We start from the raw sequence: 20,235 nt of genomic DNA, 5'->3' as shown, positions 1-20,235 counted from the left end.
ACTGTGGTGTCTTTGGGCTTTGATGAGCACAGCAGTGATGCTATCAAACAGACATGTATGCATACATCATCTGAGGTTTACAAAAACAAATCCCTCATTGTAAGCAAAGGGTAGCATGGCCACGCACTTCACTTGATAAATCCTCCCGTCTCGGCTAAGCCCGTTTTCTGGGAGCCTTTGCATACAAAACCCCAAAGAAATCAATAACTTTAAAATGTCAGACATGCAAAATGAGTGCTGTCCCAAGCTGGAGCTCATTTTGTGAGATCATGCGGAGGATTCCAGGTCAGTCGTGGCAGCTTCCTTATTTTCTAGATTAAATCAGATAAAAAGCCCTAAATCAGAGCAGATAGATCATTTGATTCAACGTCCGTATTTTGATTGCCAGTATCTATTCTAGTCATACATTCTGGGAACTTCTGACTAGAGTATGTCTCTCATTTGGCAAAAGAAGGAATAGATGTAATAGTAAATAAACTAACTTAAATGCTTAAACGTAAACTTAATCTAATATCACTTAATTAACAACCTGCACAAAGAAATCCAGTTTGGCATGTTCTTTGGATGCACTATTGGCTAGTTGTGGGTTAATAATCTAGAAATGATGTGTGAAAAAGTATTCAAAGTATGGATATAGGGAGGGAGCTCTGTCTGTTCTTTGCGACCATTGCGCCAGTGTACATTGACAGTATTTATGTAGTCACACAGCACTTCCTTGTCTTTACAGTGTTACAGTCCATGCAGCACTTTTTCTGTATCTCATACATTCACACCGATGGACACATGGGAGGCACGGTGGGGCCCAGTGTTGTACCCAGGGACAGTTTGAACATTGGTCCTTGGAGGCCAGGATCAAACCAACGACCCTCCGACTGACAGATGACAGCTCTGTCTCGTGAGCAACCGCCGCCATTATGAAGCATGTTTGTCCTGAGCAGAACTGACAGTGTCCATTCTGTGTCTCTTGATTTCAGGATAATAAAACAGAGTTATGGTCGTTTGCTTTAACCAGTAATTGATTAGGAAATTAGTTTTTCACGGCGGGCTGTAATGATGTTCGCTGACCTCGTGATGGCATATTACTCTCATTATTGATTTTTCTTGTCTGTGTGTGTCTATTGTGAGTATATTTACAATAAACACTCAAAATAGCATTCGGGGGACTTACGGGACATTTAATTAGATACATGGTTGCAAGATCAACATTTGAATTGACTGGGAAATGATTAAAAACCTATGACCAATAAAACCCAGGATCTGACCATAAGACAGCATTCACTGTATTAGGGAGTCAAACTCCTTTATTATGGCTAATTAATAATTATTTTGATAGAAGATTAAAAACCTGTTAACTGTTGATTTATCTGTTTTTCTTTGAGTGAACACACACACAAATATGGTCAGACAGATGCACACGCACGTCTAACCAGGCAAAAACTTCAGAATATCAAGATGTCTGGATGACAGTCGCCGGGGGGTCAGGATCACAGTCTCACGCGCTTGCCGCCACTGCGTCTGTGTGCACGTGTCCCTTTTGTCTTTTTGTTTTGTCACAGCCGAATGTCAGGGAGGTGTGCTTTACAATGCTCATTTTGTGTATTTGTCATGTACATACTGTATGTGCCATCTGGTGTGCTGTTGTCAGCGGCGGGAAAGTGAGCGACTCTGGTTTGGAGAAACGATTTGCCATCCGCTGATGAGGAAACACTCTGCTTCTTCCAGCTGAATGGAGGGATAAGACGACCTCTTTCCCTAAACTGTCAAATCCGAGTGACAGAGAGCACATTTTCTCACAAAGGACTTTTTCCTGTTCAGCACCACATACGCACAACGTTTATGGAAATGAGTGCTGTACATATTTGTGATTCCTATGCGAATCCTACAGTGTTTTATCTGCAAACTTTAGGAAACAGCGAGCCTGTGATTGCCACCTGTAAGACCTCATTTGTCTCGGTGACAAAACAACATGCAGGCAGATGGAGACTCTTTACCTGGAAAACAAACAAAAGCGAGCAGACGAGTGTGTGTTCAAAGTTCATTTTTAATATTAATCAGGGAAAAAAACTATCTCTGCACTCTTCCTCCACCAAAGTCTACACAAAATAATTGACTGTCACCAAATGAGAGGTTTCCCAATGCTGACAAAGTAGCTCGCTGGCGAGCACTCTGTGGTCAGTTCCTGTGCTTATTAGTCAACATTTTATTACAAAATTCTGTAGTTTAAAATGAATGACAAGTAGTCGGTATAAGTGAATGTACAAAAAAAGCGTACACATTTGTGATTGAAGGCACCTTTAACCAGCAAAAATGTGGCGAACACATCTGAACGGCAGCTGAAACCAGCAGCACGAGCTCATCTCAGCTTCACATCCCGGAAGCTTCATTTCATGAATATCAATGCCATTTTCCACTCGGTGCACTCCACTGAATGACACACACACAGGGGTGGAGCTTCTTTCCTCCTCCGGCCATTGAGGCATGGTTCTCACGTTATCGTTGTTCTTAACCTTTAATCAACGGAGACAGAGGCCTCTTCACTATTTAAGATTGTGCTCAGATTCATGGCATTGATTCTAAAAAAAAACAAGGGTAAAAATTGTGTATTGAGGTGCAGCTGCAGCTGTTCTGCTGTATGTGAACTGAGTGTTGAGAAGTCCAAACAACGAGCACTTGCATTTCGGAGACACTGATACATTTCCAGGTCTAGATTGTTACGTCTTGGACTCCTCTGGCGCTATTCTTCAGACTTCAGACAAAACCCTTATTGATCCCGTGGTGGTCCCTCAGACTGTCTTCAGCGTGCCGGTTTAGCTCATGTCTCCTCCCAATGACCCAACTCTACTCCTTTTGGCAAAGATTGATTAAGTGATAATCAGGCTTCACACCCTCTTCTTGTTCTTCATTCAAAATGTCAACTACTGATTCAAAACATGCCCAAAAATGTTAAGACGGAATGGAAAGCTGAAGCAATTTAATCGTACAGGTATAGAAATGAGGAAAAAACTAAAACAAAATAGCATCAGACGTCCCCTTAAAGTACTTAAACCAGCTTTAGCTGCTATTGTTGACACATGGGGGCAACAGAAAAAGCTCGGAGCACCATATTGAGGCAAACAGTTGTCTATAGAAGATTTAAAAAAAAAAAAAAAAAAAAAAAAACAGTCCAGAGAATATCAATCAGCGCCCCAAACCGATAGGCCTCCAACTCCATCATCTCTATCAGCCCTACTAAGACGTGTCCATATAGTGTTTGTCTCTGGCAGGGTGCTGAGGAACGCGTCGTCTCACAGCACCGTGCGTACGGTGATAAACACTCACCAATTACATTCAGTGTTTAACTGATCCACTCCAACAAATGGCTTTATAAATGGGTTGCTGTGATCGCTTTCTCCCTCGTTGGATGGATTTTGGCACGCCGAGAAGAGTGCATTTGAAAGACTCTCAAGATTCAGCACGATAAAGACTTCAGGAGTCGTATATGGCTTCTTTTGCTAACGACCTGTGATTACAGTTTGTGTTTAAGTATGTGTGGGCTTCTTATATATTTGACTGTAACCGGTGGACACACCTCAAGCTTTTAATATGTGCGCGACAGCCGCGGCGCGCCCATGCGTGGCCCCATCTTCACTTCTAAAAGTCATTACACCGTTAATGGCAACACAGCACTTCACAGCATCTCTGCTCCTGCTTCAATCATGAATCAGTTCACACACTGCGTGACCCAAGCACTTCCTCGTCTAGAAAAAAAAGAAAAAACAGCAGGAAAAAGCTGAGAAACGTGACCGTGATTGCAGTTCCTTGTCTCCTACATTCTCTTTTTCTACTTCAGAGTAAGAGAGTGGAGGAGTGCTCGTGGTGAAGGTGAGAGAAAATACCCTCCATCTCTGCCGGCTTCTTAATTAACGCCTAATGAAGCTGGAGAGGAGGAGGGGGTAAAGGTCTGACTGTCCAGACTTTAGAAGCAGCTGGAAAAGTTAAGCACTTCATTTTGGACTTCAGAGTTTTTACTCAAATTGTCCCGATAGAGACGGAGGCCATCCCTTTCCTGCTGGTTTTGCCCACTCAGTAAACGCTCAGATGACTCCGTAATCTCTGAGAGACTTGAGCAGCACCGTGTCCTTGACATCGCTGAAGACCTTGCGGATGTTGTTGGTGTCCGTGGCGCAGGTGAAGTGCGGGTACAGGGTCTTCCACTCGTTCCTCCTGTCATGGTTGATGGCCCGCTGCTCGTACATCCTAAGGATGAAGTTCTTGGCTGCTTCGGGCTCTTGCCTCCTACCTGTAAGGTGATCACGAGAGATGAATTCGGGTTGAAAAAGGAAAAAATATTATTACTTTTTAAAATTGCGCAGGAAAAACGAGATATTTCAATGAAGCAGTGCTTCAGATAACAAACAGTCATACTTGATGACGACCTCTGTTAAGACCATATGGTGCACTGTTGTTCAAGAGGTACTAAAAAGGAACAGGTGGAAGAACATGTCGAAACTAACTCTGTTAACAGCTCACTGACATGATTGTTTATGATTGGAACACCTTAAAGAAGTAGAGTACCTGAGAGGTAAAGATGGAGAGAAGCTCGGCAACATGCAGAAAACTCTTGACTATGAATTGTTGAGCAGTTTCAGAATAACGTTTCTAAACGTAAAATTGTGAAGACTTTGAATATCTTGTAATCCACAGTACACAATCATCAAAAGATCACGTGCAAAGTACAAGGCTGAAAAATCAACAATGGACGCTCGTGATCTTCAGGCAGCACGGCATTAAAAATAGACGTGATTCTGTCATGGAAATCACTGCACGGGCTCAGGAAGGAACACTTCCGGAAATCACTATCTGTGAACACCATTCACCGTGTCATCCACAAATGTTTTATTATGCAGAGAACCCATGTGTGCACATGATCCAGAAACTTTTTATAAACCAAATCTCACTTAAAATGGACTGCAGCACAGTAGAAATCATGGATACCGTGTCCTCCGGACTGAAGAGGAGAGGAACCATCCGGCTTATTGTCAGCGCTTTTTGGTCAAAAGCCTGCATCTCTGATGGTGCGAGGGTGAATTAGTACCTATGGAACTGAGGACTTCCGCATCTGGAAAGGCACCATCAATGCTGAAGGGTTTAAAACAGGTTTTAGAGCTACGTATGCTCCCATCCAAACGACATCTTTTTCAGATAAGGCCTTGCATATTTCAGCAAGACGATGCTGAACCACACACTGCATCTGTTCCAACAGCATGCCAGTCCGGGTACTGGACCGCTCACCTGCTGAAAATATTTGGAGCATCATGAAACAACCCAGAATTGTTCAGAAAACGCCCGACAACTGGTCCCCTCAGTCCCTAGATGTTTAATGACTGTTGTTAAAAGAAGAGGGGATGCTAGACAGCGGTAAACACGTCCCATCCCAACTTTCTGTGGCGTGTTGCTGCCATCAAATTAAAGATGAACTAATGTTCTTCATTAAATTAAATGTTTGGAACTGGGGCTGTACAATATCTATACTGTATATAAATATAAACAAAAAGCTGGAAGGAGGGGCTGGAATTATTTCTTGATGATGATAGAATTGTTTGAAATAATTTTGCACCTATTTCAGTTCAGTTTTTCACCCATGAAAAACAGCATGACGCACCAGAGCTACTTAACAATTGCTGCAGTAATAAGGGCCACACAGGAACACAGCAGCCTCACCAGCAAACAGCAGCCAGCGGTAGGAGCTGCTCGGAGTTGTCATTAAGGTTAAATTGACATCCAGAAGCTTGACCCTGTATGACTCATTATTGTACCCTGCTAATGCTGGTGGTAAAACGCAGCGGATGGGCTGCAAATACACACACGTTTGCAAATGTTTGCTTCCAGCCACCAAACGACCGCCTCCTTCAACAAGCAGACACACACCACACATACGTGTGCCTGGGGTTATTGGGGTGGGGGTGCAGGGCTTGCAGGAGGAAAAGTATCTGTCTGTAGTTGCCACGGGTTACAGAGGGAGAGAGCGTGTGGCGGTGATGGAGATGTGGGGAGTGCAGGGCGACACTCAACAGACTTTCACACCAACAGAGCTAAAGGCTGCAGCCTCATCGTTAAGCGCTGACAGCACCTGAAGGGACTTGTTTATAACTGAGGAGGGAGGAGAAAGAAAGGAAGGAAGAGGGGAAAAAAGCCAGAAAGAAGGAAAGAAAGGAAAAGAAAAAAAAAAAGTTTGGTTTGTGGACACTGATGTAGTAAAACAGTTCAGATTCAACAGTCGCAGCAGGGCTGGAATCATTTTGCAAATAATTCTTTGGAAATATACAACATCTCTTCCACTGAGCGAGCACTACATGCTCCTAGTAAACCATCAGGAGCAAAACAAAATCACAACCCTCGAGTCTCACGGGTGATTTTGTCCAGTCTGGGATGAGACTAAGGCAAGGCAAGGAAAGGCAATTTTATTTGTAGAGCACAATTCGTACACAAGGTAATTCAAAGTGCTTTACAGCTACATAAAATCACAAGAAGGCAATAAAATCATTAAAAAGAAATAAAAAATTTAAAATTAAAATGAATAATAAACATTAATTCATTCATTTAAAAGTGAAGAGTGCAGATAAAACACTTTCAGGTGTCATATGCACAGCTAAATAGAACTGTTTTCAGCCTGGATTTAAACATTGTCAGAGTTGAGGCCTGTCTCACATCTTCTGGAAGACTGTTCCAGATTTTAGGGGCATAAAACTGAAACGCAGCCTCACCTTGTTTAGTCCTGACTCTAAACATCTGCCAACAATCAGCCTCTACTGTGCTGGCTGATGGCAGCAAAATTGACTAACTAGGTTCGGCCTTCAGTGCTGTTGTCATTTCTTGTCTGGATGTTCGAACCTCAACTGTGAGCTTCATCAAACTCATGTATTTGTTCCCAAATGTCAGGTCATTTGTATTGTGTCTGTGTTCCCGACACTATTTCAGCCAAATTCCCCCAGCATGATTGTCCTCGATCCCAAAATGACACACAATCACGAGCTGTGATTTACGCGGTCGTGCACAAAGTTTGCAATCCTGTACGCAGTATCATCATCTTAAACAGTGTGTTACAAAGGTGGAAAATAGATCATTCAATCTTCATTCCACATAATACTAAACAAGAGACTTTGGACCAACAAGCCATACAGCAGAAAATGTCCAACATCTCTTTAAGATCAGCTTACCCGTGAAACTGGGGAAGTATCTCCTCAGGTCTGAGGTTTGGATCTTGTCAGTAAGGATGTCAGTCTTGTTGAGGAAGAGGATGATGGAGGTGTGGTGGAACCACGGAGAATGGATGGTGGTGGAGAACAGAGCCAGACTCTCCTCCATGCGGTTCTGAGGAGGAGACAGCGTCAGATATTTTTTACCTGGAGGCGGCGGCACTCGGTCCTTAAGCTCAACAGAGAGGAATTTTCTTAGAGATAAAAGAACTACACCAGCGTGTGGGAGATCATTTTTCGCTTGCAGACAGAAAACACAAGTTTTAATGGATAGCCGGTATTTTAACAGGTGTTTTGGTCAACTGAGGATGAAGCAGGATGAAAACGGCCCTTTAAAGAGAGGACGGAAGAGGATTACGGGGCCTCTGGAGCGCACAGACCGCCGTGGAGGTTAATGAATGTGGTGGCGGACCAAAAAGTGTCTGGGAGAGATAAACGGCTTAGTGACAGGATATGAGGGAAGAAGAGGCGGCAAGGGCCTGAGAGCAGAGAGAGAGAGAGAGAAGAGAGAAGATGCCTGGTGCAAGAGTGAGACCTGCTGGTCGAACAATGAAATTACCGAGGAGAGTTTCGTGTTAAAGAGGGAGTAGGTAAACGGATATTAGATGCATGCACAGATAGACTTATGAAACCTTACAGTTGTGCTGCTGTAGTAAACTGTAACAGCTTTAGTTGTTCATTCGAAGCTATCATTTAGCTTTGAAAGCATCATATTGATTCATAAAACACAATTCGATGACTCTGAGAAATACATAAGCAAAACAACCTGACATAAAAACACTAAAGCGTAGATCTGTGGACCAGTGTTTTTCTTTTCTTTCGCTCACTGACTTTGAGACCTCTGGGTCCTTCCTTGCCCTCCAAGTTGACTTCATAAATTTGACAAGAAGTGACTTCAGATAACAAGGCCATCAAAAACTTGGTGAGGCTTGGAAATTATTCTTACACAATAAGAATTTGAAGCAGGGCTTTAGGATCCTGCACGGTGCCGTGAATTAAGACAGAGGTTTTTGAATCATCGCCTCCGAGAGCCCAGAATCTCAAAAAGGGAAAATAATTGAAATGCCATCCTGCTGATTTTAACAAGCTTTTTCCCCTTCAGGTGAGCATACTGTGCAAATTCATTGTGAAACACCCAATTTTTCCAAGACCGTCTGACTCACTTGAACTTGAAGTTAAGTCTTCAAAGGAGAAGTCGTGGTAACAAGAAATCTGTAACTTTGAACGCTTTCTAACACGGTGGCTGAAACACGTCCGAATTTCTACTTCTGCGTGAAGAATAAATAAAGCACAAAAAATTAAAATGACTAATTCTGTTAATGTAGAAGTAAAAATAATCCAAATCTACACTGCATAACAACACAAGTACCAAGATGAAGCAGCTGAAGTACGTTTCTCTAACAGCAGTTGCTGCACTGAAGCACACAGATGGGGAAATAAACTCAAGACACCGTTGTTCCTGTTGTTTTGTTCACTGTCTGGAGCAGTTGGTGATAACACAAGTTCCCTTACTATGGTCTCCCTCTCCTCCAGAACCTGGTCGTACTCGCTGAGGGAGGCCAGGAAGATAAGGGAAGTGACGTTTTCAAAGCAGTGGATCCATTTCCGCCGCTCGGACTTCTGACCGCCCACATCCACAATCCTGCCAGAGGGAAGAAGAGGGAGGTAAGAGTGAAAAGTGGGAATTCAGCAAGCTAAAGGCCTAAAGGACAAAGTACCACGATTAAAGAGTATCTCAGAATCTGGCGGTTGTTTACGCACACTGTTGCCAAGGTTTTGCTCAGTGGGAACTGATTAATTGTTGGGTTTCTTCAGTCATTTGTGATGGCTTTTTCTAGTGAACCAGTGCTATATAAATATGAACGTGTTTACACTTACACGCATACAGAGTCGTCAGAATTCAGACAGTGACGCATTTTCTGTTTTATACTTGACATCAGGTTCAAATGGAAGTCTGTGAGGTGGAATACAAACTTTAAGCTTGTTCACATCCACAAATATTAGCAAGTAATAAACATTTGAACATTTGATGGTGAAGGACATTAGGATGTGCCATTCAAGAGTTTAAATCCTTAGCTCAGACTGTTTTAAGAGCAGGTGTCATATTATTTGGAAACACAGAGTGCCTTATGAGCGAGCTTTGGATCAAAACAAAACACACAAAGTGACACCTCGCTTCCCAGCAAGAGCTCTGCACAGAGGCAGCCAGAAATTTGATGCGACTGCGTCCGTACAGACGTGAGCAGACAAAGCCGCTGTCGGAGTCAATGGTGTTTTTTTCACCGTGCAGTGAATGGTGTCGGTATTGGATTTGTCCCTGTGAGACGCTGGTAATGTGAGGATTGGCCACCTTAGCGTGATGTTCTTGATGTTGAAGGAATAGTCGTGGATGCCTGTGGTTGGGAATCGAACGCGCAGCACGTCCTGCTCTGTGGGGATGTAGTCCTGGGCCGAGATACGGTCCAGGTGACTCATGTAGCTGAAGGTGAGAAAGTCGACAAGGAAAGACCAAACAGATTACTAGAAAGCCTGACTCAGAGACCTCGAGTAAAACATATGGCCTCTGTTTACTTTGCATCAAGCCATGACCATGTAAAACAAACTGAAGGAGCACAAGACACAGTGATGAGAGAAAAGCTATGATTAAAAATACAAGAAGGGTGTGGAGAGAGTCCACACGAGCCCGTGTGCAGACGACCGCTTTATGACATGTGTTGATACAAGCTGTCATTAGCTAATGTTGACTGCCTGTCCCTTATCATGCACACACTGCTTGGATTGAGCTGACATGTAAACACAGGACAGAACGGCAATAGAAAAGAGAGACAACACTGGCAGGGTGATCACAGGCTTTGCACTGATAGCTGGGATACTTTTAACGTCAGGCTCACACCTACCATGCACTACACAATGATTGAAAACAGCCACTCTGGGGGGGAACTCTGCACTGTGACATTTAAAGGTTTTTTTGTCATTTTTTCAAAAACATGACGTCGCTAATCTCACAACACGCTTAGCTGTTTGATTCAAGGAATCCCTGAACACCTGATGGCCTCTTTAGTGTTTGAAACAAACTATCAAAGTAAGTAATACATACGTATTCTGTAAAAAAAAAAAAAAAAAAACAGTACAAAACGCAAATTAAGGACAAAGATGATATATCTGACCGCTCTGAAAAATATTCAAAAGTATAAGAGAGATCATCTCCTAAAAAAAAGGGAAGCAACTGAAAAGGAAACGACTAATTACTAACTACTAACAATTGCATCGGTTAATAATTTATCTGTTTTTTATCTTGTGGACAATCAAACTGACTCTTCGGCTCATAAAATGTAAGACATGGTCAGAATCAGAATGATGTTTACCCAGAGAGCAAATATTCAAATCAATACCAAAGAAGTATTGTTGAAATTTAGTAATAAGCCAGTTTTTATATGAACAAGTGTTTTTTTTTTAACATGAAAACCCAGTAGACATGATAGAAGAAGCACAGGTTAACCCTAACCCTAAAAATAAACTGTGCACTTGTGAGTGTTTGTACAAAGCTCTGCAATATGTTCCCTCATGTTTTCTTGTGATAAATTAGCTGATACTGAAGCTGTGTTCCTTCCTTTATTACTGAAATTCAACTGGTGTCTTCCAGCCTCGATTTAATTTGTCCTGCCACCACCATCAAATAGTAATGTTTCATTCATGTGTGGTTCTGAAAGAGTTACAAATCATTCCGCTTATACTGTACATTACTGCAGCTTCTATTGTCATGTTCTGTCTGAAATGCTCCATTTTAGGTCTTGTTTCCTTCATATCTTCCCTTCCGTAAGGTCAAGTTAGCTATGACATGACATCTGAACCGGTGAAAGCACATGGAAGCCTCAATTCTGTAAGTGCGGCCCCTGTGAGAGCAAGTTTAAATGCACACATCTTAACCAGAATCAAACCTAGAACAAGGTTGTGAGCAGCACATACAAATGAGCTAACTACAAGTAAATAAAAGCAAAATCTGAGCTGAAAAGTTGGGCTGATTTCTTTTTTTCTTGAGTGACTCAACACGTAGCTGACAGGTTTCATGATTGTTAAATAATGCAATATCTTCTCATGCAAAATGCCGGGTATTTTTTGCCTCTAGATTCAGTTTTTCCAGCTTCTCTATGACCGTTGGCTCATGTCTCAACGACCATCGATAAGCTGGAGAAAAACGTTTATCACACTGAAAATAAATGTGAGCTTCGTGAGTTATCTGAATGGACAGACGCTGACTAAATATCTGTCTCCTGTTTTATCCTTAAAATAAATATACAGCTGTTTATAATTCATGTTTTTGTGTTTAAAGTGTGTTTTTTTTTCACACATACTTATATACATACTAGGGGTGGGGGAAAATATCGATACAGGGACATATCGCGATATTTCGCGTGGCGATATTGTATTGATTCAGAGACACCAAATATCGATATTTTGGTCATATACACATATAAAAAAAAAAAAGCTGTCCATTTTGTTGGAATAAACATTTGAAGTAAGATGAATTGACTGAAAACTTTTTTTTAACAGATGAGCATGTTGATCAAGATTAATTATGTTGGTATCCTTTGCAGCTGAAAATGTTGCTATATATCGTGATAATATCGCATTGCGACTTAAATATCGTGATAATATCGTATCGTGACTTAAATATCACGATAATATCGTATTGTGACTTAAATATCGTGATAATATCGTATCGTGGCGTCTCTGGCGATTCCCACCCCTAATACATACACACCTTTGTAGAAGTATTTTGATATTGCTGCTGTGACAATGTGTCATCGTGTTCCATTATGTGACCCCCCCCCCCCCAGCCATCTATCTCCCTGTTTGAACACAGGCTGTGGCACAGCTTTGTCTTCAGCACAGCACAGCACAGCTACTCACTACTCGGTGGAGTCCAGGAGCTGGTACTCGCAGCGGCGGCTGTAACAGATCCGTATTCCCGAGTCTGCCCAGAGGCGGCGGATTGCGTCGACAAAGCCCCGCTCCAGCTGGGCGACCTGCACTGTGTCTACATCCTGCAGCCAGTTGGCATACATCTGGAGGAAAGACAATGTGACTGAGACTGGGTGACGCTACGAGCTATTTATAGACAATAACACACTGTGTGAATGCTTCTGTGTGATTGTATTTAATGACCCTTCCTTAATGTGGGCATAATCCCATGAAGCTGATGAGTGCACGTGACCTGATGCCTGTGTTCACACCTGAGTTTATGAGTGAGAATTTGTGTATAACTGTGTCCATCCATGCGAGTTTATGCTATCGCAGGTTTCTGTGAGGTATTTGAGTCTACCTCGTTCTCAGCGTTGGCATAGGGGATCCTAAGTGTGGTCATGGCTCCTGTCATCGCTTTGATGGCAGTGAAGATGTTCTGGAAGATACATTTGGAGAATGTCTTCCTCTCCTCTTCCGAGAAGCCTCGCCCATGGATGATCCTCATCTGCCGGATAAAAGTGGTTTTCCCACTTTCTCCAGTTCCTGAGGAGACAAAAAGGAGATACTAATTGCTAAAAATATGACAGAAACTACCATTTATTCATGCTGGCAGCAGATCGAGTTAGGTGATCCGGATGAGAGGCTTCTATGCAGAAACGGTCAGTTTAAAAAAAGTCGGAGACTCAAACAAACTGCTAATGTTGATATAATGACAGTTCATCAATTTTTTATCTTTAATTTATTAAATATCTGCTTGTTTTTTTAACAACACCAGTAAGAAACGAAAGACTGTAAATAAAATAATAATAATTAGCGTTTGAATTTGACTTGAGGAGATCAACGGCAGACTGCACGGTGGTGTGGTGGTAAGCACCGTCAGCTCATAGCGAGAAGGTTCCCCGTTCAAATGTCAGCGTGTGTAGGTTCCCTACATTGTTGTTTGTCTCTATGCCGGAAATGCGATGGACGGTCATTTCACTCTTAAATGAGACCAAGTCCAGAAAAGAGAAAAAAACTATGTTCGCTGAAAACCCATCCATCCACACTTATCTGAGGTCGGGTCGCAGAGTCCCACAGCAAAACATAGACATCACTCTCTCCTGCGACACTTCAGCTCCTCCTGGGGGATCCCGAGACATTCCCAGACCAAAACAGATATATACTCCTTATTGGCGAGTTCTGGGTCTGCCCCGGGGCCTCCTCATGATTACATGTGCTCCACAGGGAGGCCTCCTAATCAGATGCCTGAACCCCCTCAGCGAACTCCTTTCGAGCAGCAGCTCTACTCCAAGCTCCCTCCGGATGTGTGAGCTCCTCGTCCTGTCTCTAAGGCTGAGCCCAACCACCCCTCGAAGGAAACTAATTTTCAGCCTCTTGTATCCGGTCCCTACCCGCATCCTGTGACCGTAGGTGAAGCTTGGAACCTTTATGGACCGGTAAATGGAAAGCTGTCCCACATATTCTCTGAAAAGCCTTCAACTGATCCAAAATGCTGCAGCCAGAGTTCTGAGGAGAACTAACAGGAGAGATCATATTTCTCCAGTTTGAGCTTCTCTTCATTGGCTCCCTGTTAAATTCAGAATAGAATTTAAGATTCTTCTCCTCACATATAAAACTCTTAATGACCAAGCTCCCAAACTGCAGGTTTACTTGAGGTTCCCAGAGTTTCTAAAAGTAGAATGGGAGGCAGAGCCTTCAGTTATCAGGCCCCTCTCTGTGGAATAACCTGCCAGTAAATGTCCGGGAAGCAGACACCCTTTCCACTTTTAAGACCAGGCTTAAAACTTTCCTTTTTGATAAAGCTCATAGTTAGGGATGGCTCAGGTGATCCTGAAACATCCCATAGTTAAGCTGCTACAGGCTTAGACTGCTGGGGGGCCTCATCTGTCACACCTTTCCTCACTTTACTCTCTTTTTCCCCAGTTTAATTTCTCAAATGATATTATGTACATGTGACATTATTGTGGTAATTAACTCGTGTTTCTCTGTTCCAACAGATATCCTTTGAATGGTGTTACAGTGGTTTTTTTCCCCTCTTTTCTGTCTTCTCAAACCCCAGCTGGTGGAGGTGGATGGCCACCCTTCCTGAGTCTGGTTCTGCCAGAGGTTTCTTCCTGTTAAAAGGGAGTCGTTCCTCTCCACAGTCGCCTCAGGCACGCTCAGAACGGGAGATTGGACTGAAGACAAGTTTCGGTGCAATCTGTTGGTTTCCTTAGCTAGGTAATTGTTTTTGAATTGGCTCTATATGAATGAATTGGATTATTTTGTAAATAATTATGATTACAATTAATTGAATTACAATGGGCTTGAATTGGACTATACTATTTAAGTGCCTTGAGATGACATTTGTTGTATTTGGCGCTATATAAATAAAACTGAATTGAATTGAAAAGCTTCGCCTTTTGACTCAGCTCCCTCATGTCCAAAACGGATCGACGCAGCGTCTTCGTTACTGCTGACAAAGACCCAATCAAACATTTTTCCAGTAGAGAGCCATGGCCTCAGACTTGGAGGGACTGACAATCAGTAGTGACAAACATCCAGGAGTTTAAGAGTCACATAATTTCTTGGTATTATATTGTACAGATATAATAAAAACAGATTTAAAATCAAAGATGATCCTCCTCTGTTACAAATAAATCAATGCGATGTAGAGTACACTGAGCTCAGTGTGTATGTGTAAGGAGGAGCTGATCCTAAATGATAAATCATATAAATACATCATATAAAACAGCACAGTGCAGTTGCCTTTCGTTCACAGCAAGCACAGAATGAATCACGGATATTGTTTTTAAATAAGAAGCTTCAATCCAGACAACCTGAACTGCTCTTGTGGTAATTATAATTATTTAGTAAACACATGTTTCCAACTGAGCTGATTGATTCGTTTATTTGAGGCGCTTGTCGGCAGAGAATAACAGCGTGATTTCACTGCTACTTCTGTGGTTACACGATGGAAAGCCCTGAAAGCCGAGCCACTAAACCACAACAGAACAACAAGGTGACCAACAGATGCTGCTCGACTTATTTTTGGATGCAGATAGTCGAGCCAATGGGAAGATTCTCACAAGTTAAATCCGTACATTTTTATAGTCCTCTGTATTTACGGCCCACTGTCTGCTGGTTGCATGGTCATACTCACTTCCACTCGATTCAATTTTAGTCATACAATGCCAATTCGCAAACAGGTAGTTTCTGTAAGGTACTTAAAAGGAAACCAACAATGCAACGATTCTTTGCGAGTAACCACTTGGCAACAGCGGCAAGAGCAATGGCAAGTTCTGCTTGAGCGTTGTCCAAAATATAATCACACAGGGGACGGACTCTACATAATCCACTCAGTTGTAGACACGAACGCTTTGCTGTAATTTCCCAACAACGCTTTCCACGAAGGTCATATGACTCATGGATGAGACTGAGCAGATGAAATGCTAACGATGTTTAACTGGCAGCCCTGTTCCCGTACACAAACATTTCTGCTGTGTCATTTCACTCAGCGATACAGGCAATAAGACGGGGCAATAATACAATGATATCGCTGACTGGATCTACATATTATTCTAGGGTTTCCCCTAATCCTGATACAGGTTGTCTTGCCGTCTGTTTAATTTTCTGATAACAAACTAGATTAAAAGTGAGGCGCTCGTTAAATCTGTGTCGTTTATCAGATGAAACTGTGTCACTGATGTCTTTTTTGCACTTGGGAGCTTACATTTGGGTGTCTGAAGTCGCTAAAACTGAAGGAAAAAAAACGCAACCCTGTCACTTTGTTTCAAGCTGCCTGGGTTTGAAAGTGTGACAAATCGATATCATTCAGAGCCCTACAAATCTGCAGGGAATTCCCAATCTCATTCCCAAGCCAGAGTAGAGACGTCCAGCCTCCCCACCTTCATCTCTGCAAGTATTTCAGAGTAAAATTGACAGTCGAGTGTGTGCGACCTGTCCAGGAAGTACCCTGCCTCTCCCCCAGTGGTAGCTGGGATACGATCCAATCCTGACCCGCTAACCAGAATTGTTTAAAGCTGGTATAGAAACGGATGGATGGATGGATGGATGGATGGATGGATGGATGGATGGATGGATGGATCGTCAGTCAACTATATCTGTGTCAGTTTGGTGTGTGCTAGTGAGCTCTTGGGCTGCTTACTGTACGCTTCGACACACAGCGATGATGTGCTTGGAGGGTTGTTGAGTACCACCGAGCCTGTTGAATGGTCTTCTCTGTGCTATTCTTAAAGTAATGTCTGCCTTTCACAGACATTACTTTAAGAGCACGGGACAAAAAGAGCAGAATATACTGTTTCATTTCATGAAGCCGTGCACAAAGATGACCACTCATAACAACGCGCTTAAACAAACTACATTCTGCACATGTTACAAAGGCCTGGCTCAAACTGGTCCAAATTTGTAAAATTTGTCTCATTATGAAGGCGAAAAATATAACTAAGTGGGCTCTGACCCGTCGAGCCGCTTTCATAAGTGAGAATATGAAGGCATTCTGCTGTCAAAACTAGTGTTGTTAGAAGAGGCGTGGATGCAACACAGTGGTAAACACCACACTGTCTCGGAAAACAAATTATTAAATAAAAAAATTGTAACATTTCCCAGTTATAACAATTAAAACGTTGTCTTTGTACTACAGTATGTCTCAGTAAATAGCAGCGCACCTACTTTACCAGTTGTATTCATTCATTTTACTTCATTTTACTACTGACAAATGTGTTGTTCTGGAGCTCCTGTGTTGATGACTGCGGCTACGTTTAATCAACTTCCTTTAACTGTCATTTGCTCATTCGATTAACTGAATTATCTGTGAAAATCTCATAAAGCAGTAATAAAAGCATTCATCATCTTTCCCAAAGACCATCGCAATGTCGCCAAATGGACTGTTTATCCAGACATGAATTTACTTAAATATACAAAGGAAATCCATCATATGTAGATTCTGCTCTTATCACATGCATTAAAACCTACTTTACTGCCTTTTTAAATATCTTCTGCTTGTAAATTGGAAATATCTGACTGCGTCAAAGCATCTGGGACGCCAAGTTGTTAAACAGGCCTTTAAAATAAGCCTGCGAGTTTCGGGGCTGCATTCCAGCCGATCCCAATCTGGACCATTCTTCACATAAACACACGGTGACACGTGCCCTTAGATAGTTTTATGTCACTTATATAGTGGCTATACCAAAAAAGGCCGAGCAATATTGCCGTTCATATTCATATTTCAGTGTTATTATTATTTTTTTTTTTAAATGTGCGCAGGTACTGACCCAGCAGAAGGATTTTTATCTCTCTTCTCTCCTTCTTCTTCTGCTGCTTGAGGATCCTCTTGATCTCCTTGTCCACAGCGATGGTCTTCTTCTCCTCCTCGGACAGACAGCACACGCAGGTGCGGTGGCACCACCCCCAGCAGCCCGCCATGGACAGCGCCTCTGAAACCAAACTGTTGGTGGATAATCATTTGTAACGTATCTGTGATAACAGAAAAATACACGGTTTTTTTTTTCACTTTTTTACTCCTTCCACGCATGGTTTTTAGTATCACCGCACCTTGAAATGTTCAAGATGCTGCCGGGCAGATAATTACTGTCTTCACAGACCGGCTAGTTCACTTAAATGGAGCGGAGCACGAGCTCAGTGTAAAACCAACTGTATTCCGTATCTTTCTGTCTGTATGGGTTATTTCCTATCAGACATACAAGTTCGTTCAAGAGGAGCTTGGACTTTACATTTAGAAAATGTCGCTTCTTACCTCCAATCAGAGTCTCGTATTCCTTGAGGACGGTACAGGTGCGGGCTCCGGCTGCTGCTCGTGGTCCATTTCTCACCGCGTCCCCTTCCTACTCCACCTGAAGCTAACGGCTAACGGCTACTGTCATAAGCCCCCACTGAAACGGAGTTTTAACACCTTTCTGCGGTTCACAGCAAGCAACCTGCCGCCTGGGAAACTCCACGGCGCTTCAGAGGAATGTGCTGCCTCTCTGGTCCGCTCAGCGCTCTCTGTAACTGGAATGCGCTCAGGGGGAAGCTGCGGAAAGAGAGCGGCAAAGTACCGCAGCCGCGCCGGAAGTTTGCGCTTGGTGACAATGAAATAAGAGCATGAAAAGTTACTCCCACCTCAAGAGTCCCCGTACAACACTGTCACTCCTCTCCCCCTAAGTCTTAAAAAGGACAGTCTGTGTATTGAGTACTATTTCACACATGTACTGCACCGTGAAGCGACTCATTCGCTATGTTTTTAAGAGCCTTTTCACTTTGTGCTTTTATTTCTATCTTGAAAAGTACAAAAAGTTGGGAAAGGGGTAGAAATGAAAAAAGAAAAAAAAGCTGGAAAATGTTAAAGATGGCAAATCAAAAACACCTCACACTATGCCTTCATGAAATCCACAATCCATACCTAAAGTAACTATTTGCACCATAGTTCATTGTGTTATTATTCGTGGATTTGTCGTTTTCTCAGTCACTGGCCTAACCCTGTGGAATGAATTACCTTTGCACATCAGGCAGGCTGACTCACTTAATGTTTTTAGGTCCTCCCTTAAAACACATTTTTTGTCATTGGCTTTTAATTCAGTCTGAGGTGTTGACTTTTTATTGTTTTGTTATTATTTTTACTTTTTATTATGGTTTATTATTATCATCTTATTATTATGGTTTTTAACGTTTCACATGTATTCCATATATGTGTACAGCACTTTGGCAAACTATGTTGTTTTTAAAGCGCTATATAAATAAAGTTGGATTGGATTGGATTACAACAAGGAGTTGATCAACAGCTATTTCCAGTTGTATTAACAGCCCAACAATAGTGATATTACAAATGATATGGGTGCTACTTGCTGAAGACTTTGAGTCCATCCAGGAAATTGCATTAGTTTCCTGCCTCTATGGGATTCCTTCTTGATTATGACCACTCCTGTGTTATTCCACTGCAGCTGATATGATATTGACATATGAGAATGACAGGGCACACATGAAAGTAAAAGCAGCCCAAATCACAGTGTTGTGTAGACAGCCACTTTGATGTCTGTGGTGAAATGTTGACATCACACACATGAGGCATCATTACATAGTTGTGCTATTTTACGAGGAAAAGTAACGTTTGCGCTTTCACGTTGGCATCACAAAAACCACAAAAAAAAAAAAACAGAAAAACAGAAAAAGCAGCGCTGATGACAATAGGGAGTGTTACTCTTAGTTCTGTCTCCAGATTGTGATAATTTTTTTTTGCCAACCAGACACTTTGTCTTTATATTTATTGTTTTAGGTGAGGCTGAACTACTAGCAGAAAAGAAAAGCATTACTTTGAAAATATCAAACCGGCGCTGGATTTGGCTTCATTCTCGTTGGCTTGGCGGGGATTTAAGTGAGCGCGCTGCTTGCGGGGATAAAGTTTCGGCTGCAGCAGATCCTCCCTGCTTCGTGTTTCAGTTGACCAGCTTCTGTTGTTATTACTGATGGTATAAATAAGGAGGCTATTTCTATACGTCTTCGTGTGGACGTTTCATTTGACTGATGTTTGTGAATTTGAAACTTTGAAATGTTTTTACTAATTTTATCTAAAACAAAAAACAAAACTTAAATTCGGTTATAATTAAATACGATTTTTTTTTTTTTTTTTTTTTTAATGACTTAAGCGCCTACTGTATCTAACACACAATGCAGCTTAACACACTCGAAGGACTACAACCTTTGGTAGGGCTGAGTGATGTCAGAGGGGTTTTTCACGGTCCAGCAGGCTTTCAGGGGAGATATGAGGTGTGGAACAGGTATTATTTGTCACTCCTCCGCGGCTGTTATTTGGATGTCAGCCTTTTGTGCGAGCCAGCAGGACCGGTTTGTCTGGGCTTTCATGCTTTCAGATATTGAGATCACCCAAGCCCTCCATTGCCATGGGAACAGGGAGAGGTAAAAGAGTCAAAGGGGCGTGTATGAATGGGCCTACTTAGTGTTTTACAGTACGGGCAAGTGAATGCAGCTTTAATGCAAAACTGTATGAACTAATAGATTATATTTGACACCACGCACACTT

The 20,235-nt window shown here is 42.3% G+C and overlaps 1 protein-coding gene across 1 annotated transcript; it reads right to left on the bottom strand.

Annotated features, from left to right (window-relative positions):
- Nucleotides 1-2,021: 2,021 nt before the first annotated feature.
- On the bottom strand, nucleotides 2,022-18,223 carry LOC142400413 (guanine nucleotide-binding protein subunit alpha-14-like). The gene is made up of 8 exons (XM_075485275.1): nucleotides 17,956-18,223; nucleotides 17,474-17,646; nucleotides 12,559-12,743; nucleotides 12,147-12,301; nucleotides 9,586-9,714; nucleotides 8,748-8,877; nucleotides 7,197-7,350; nucleotides 2,022-4,279 (listed from the first exon to the last, which is right to left on the bottom strand). Exons 2-8 carry the CDS (start codon nucleotides 17,622-17,624, stop codon nucleotides 4,074-4,076), a joined length of 1,110 nt encoding a protein of 369 aa, XP_075341390.1. The 5' UTR covers nucleotides 17,625-17,646; nucleotides 17,956-18,223; the 3' UTR covers nucleotides 2,022-4,073.
- Between the last annotated feature and the right edge of the window lie 2,012 nt (nucleotides 18,224-20,235).

This window comes from Odontesthes bonariensis, chromosome 15 (genome assembly GCF_027942865.1).
Source record: "Odontesthes bonariensis isolate fOdoBon6 chromosome 15, fOdoBon6.hap1, whole genome shotgun sequence".
Classification (NCBI taxonomy): domain Eukaryota; kingdom Metazoa; phylum Chordata; class Actinopteri; order Atheriniformes; family Atherinopsidae; genus Odontesthes; species Odontesthes bonariensis.
The sequence above is the reverse complement of the archived record's forward strand: the minus strand, read 5'-3'. Positions and strand labels throughout refer to the sequence as shown.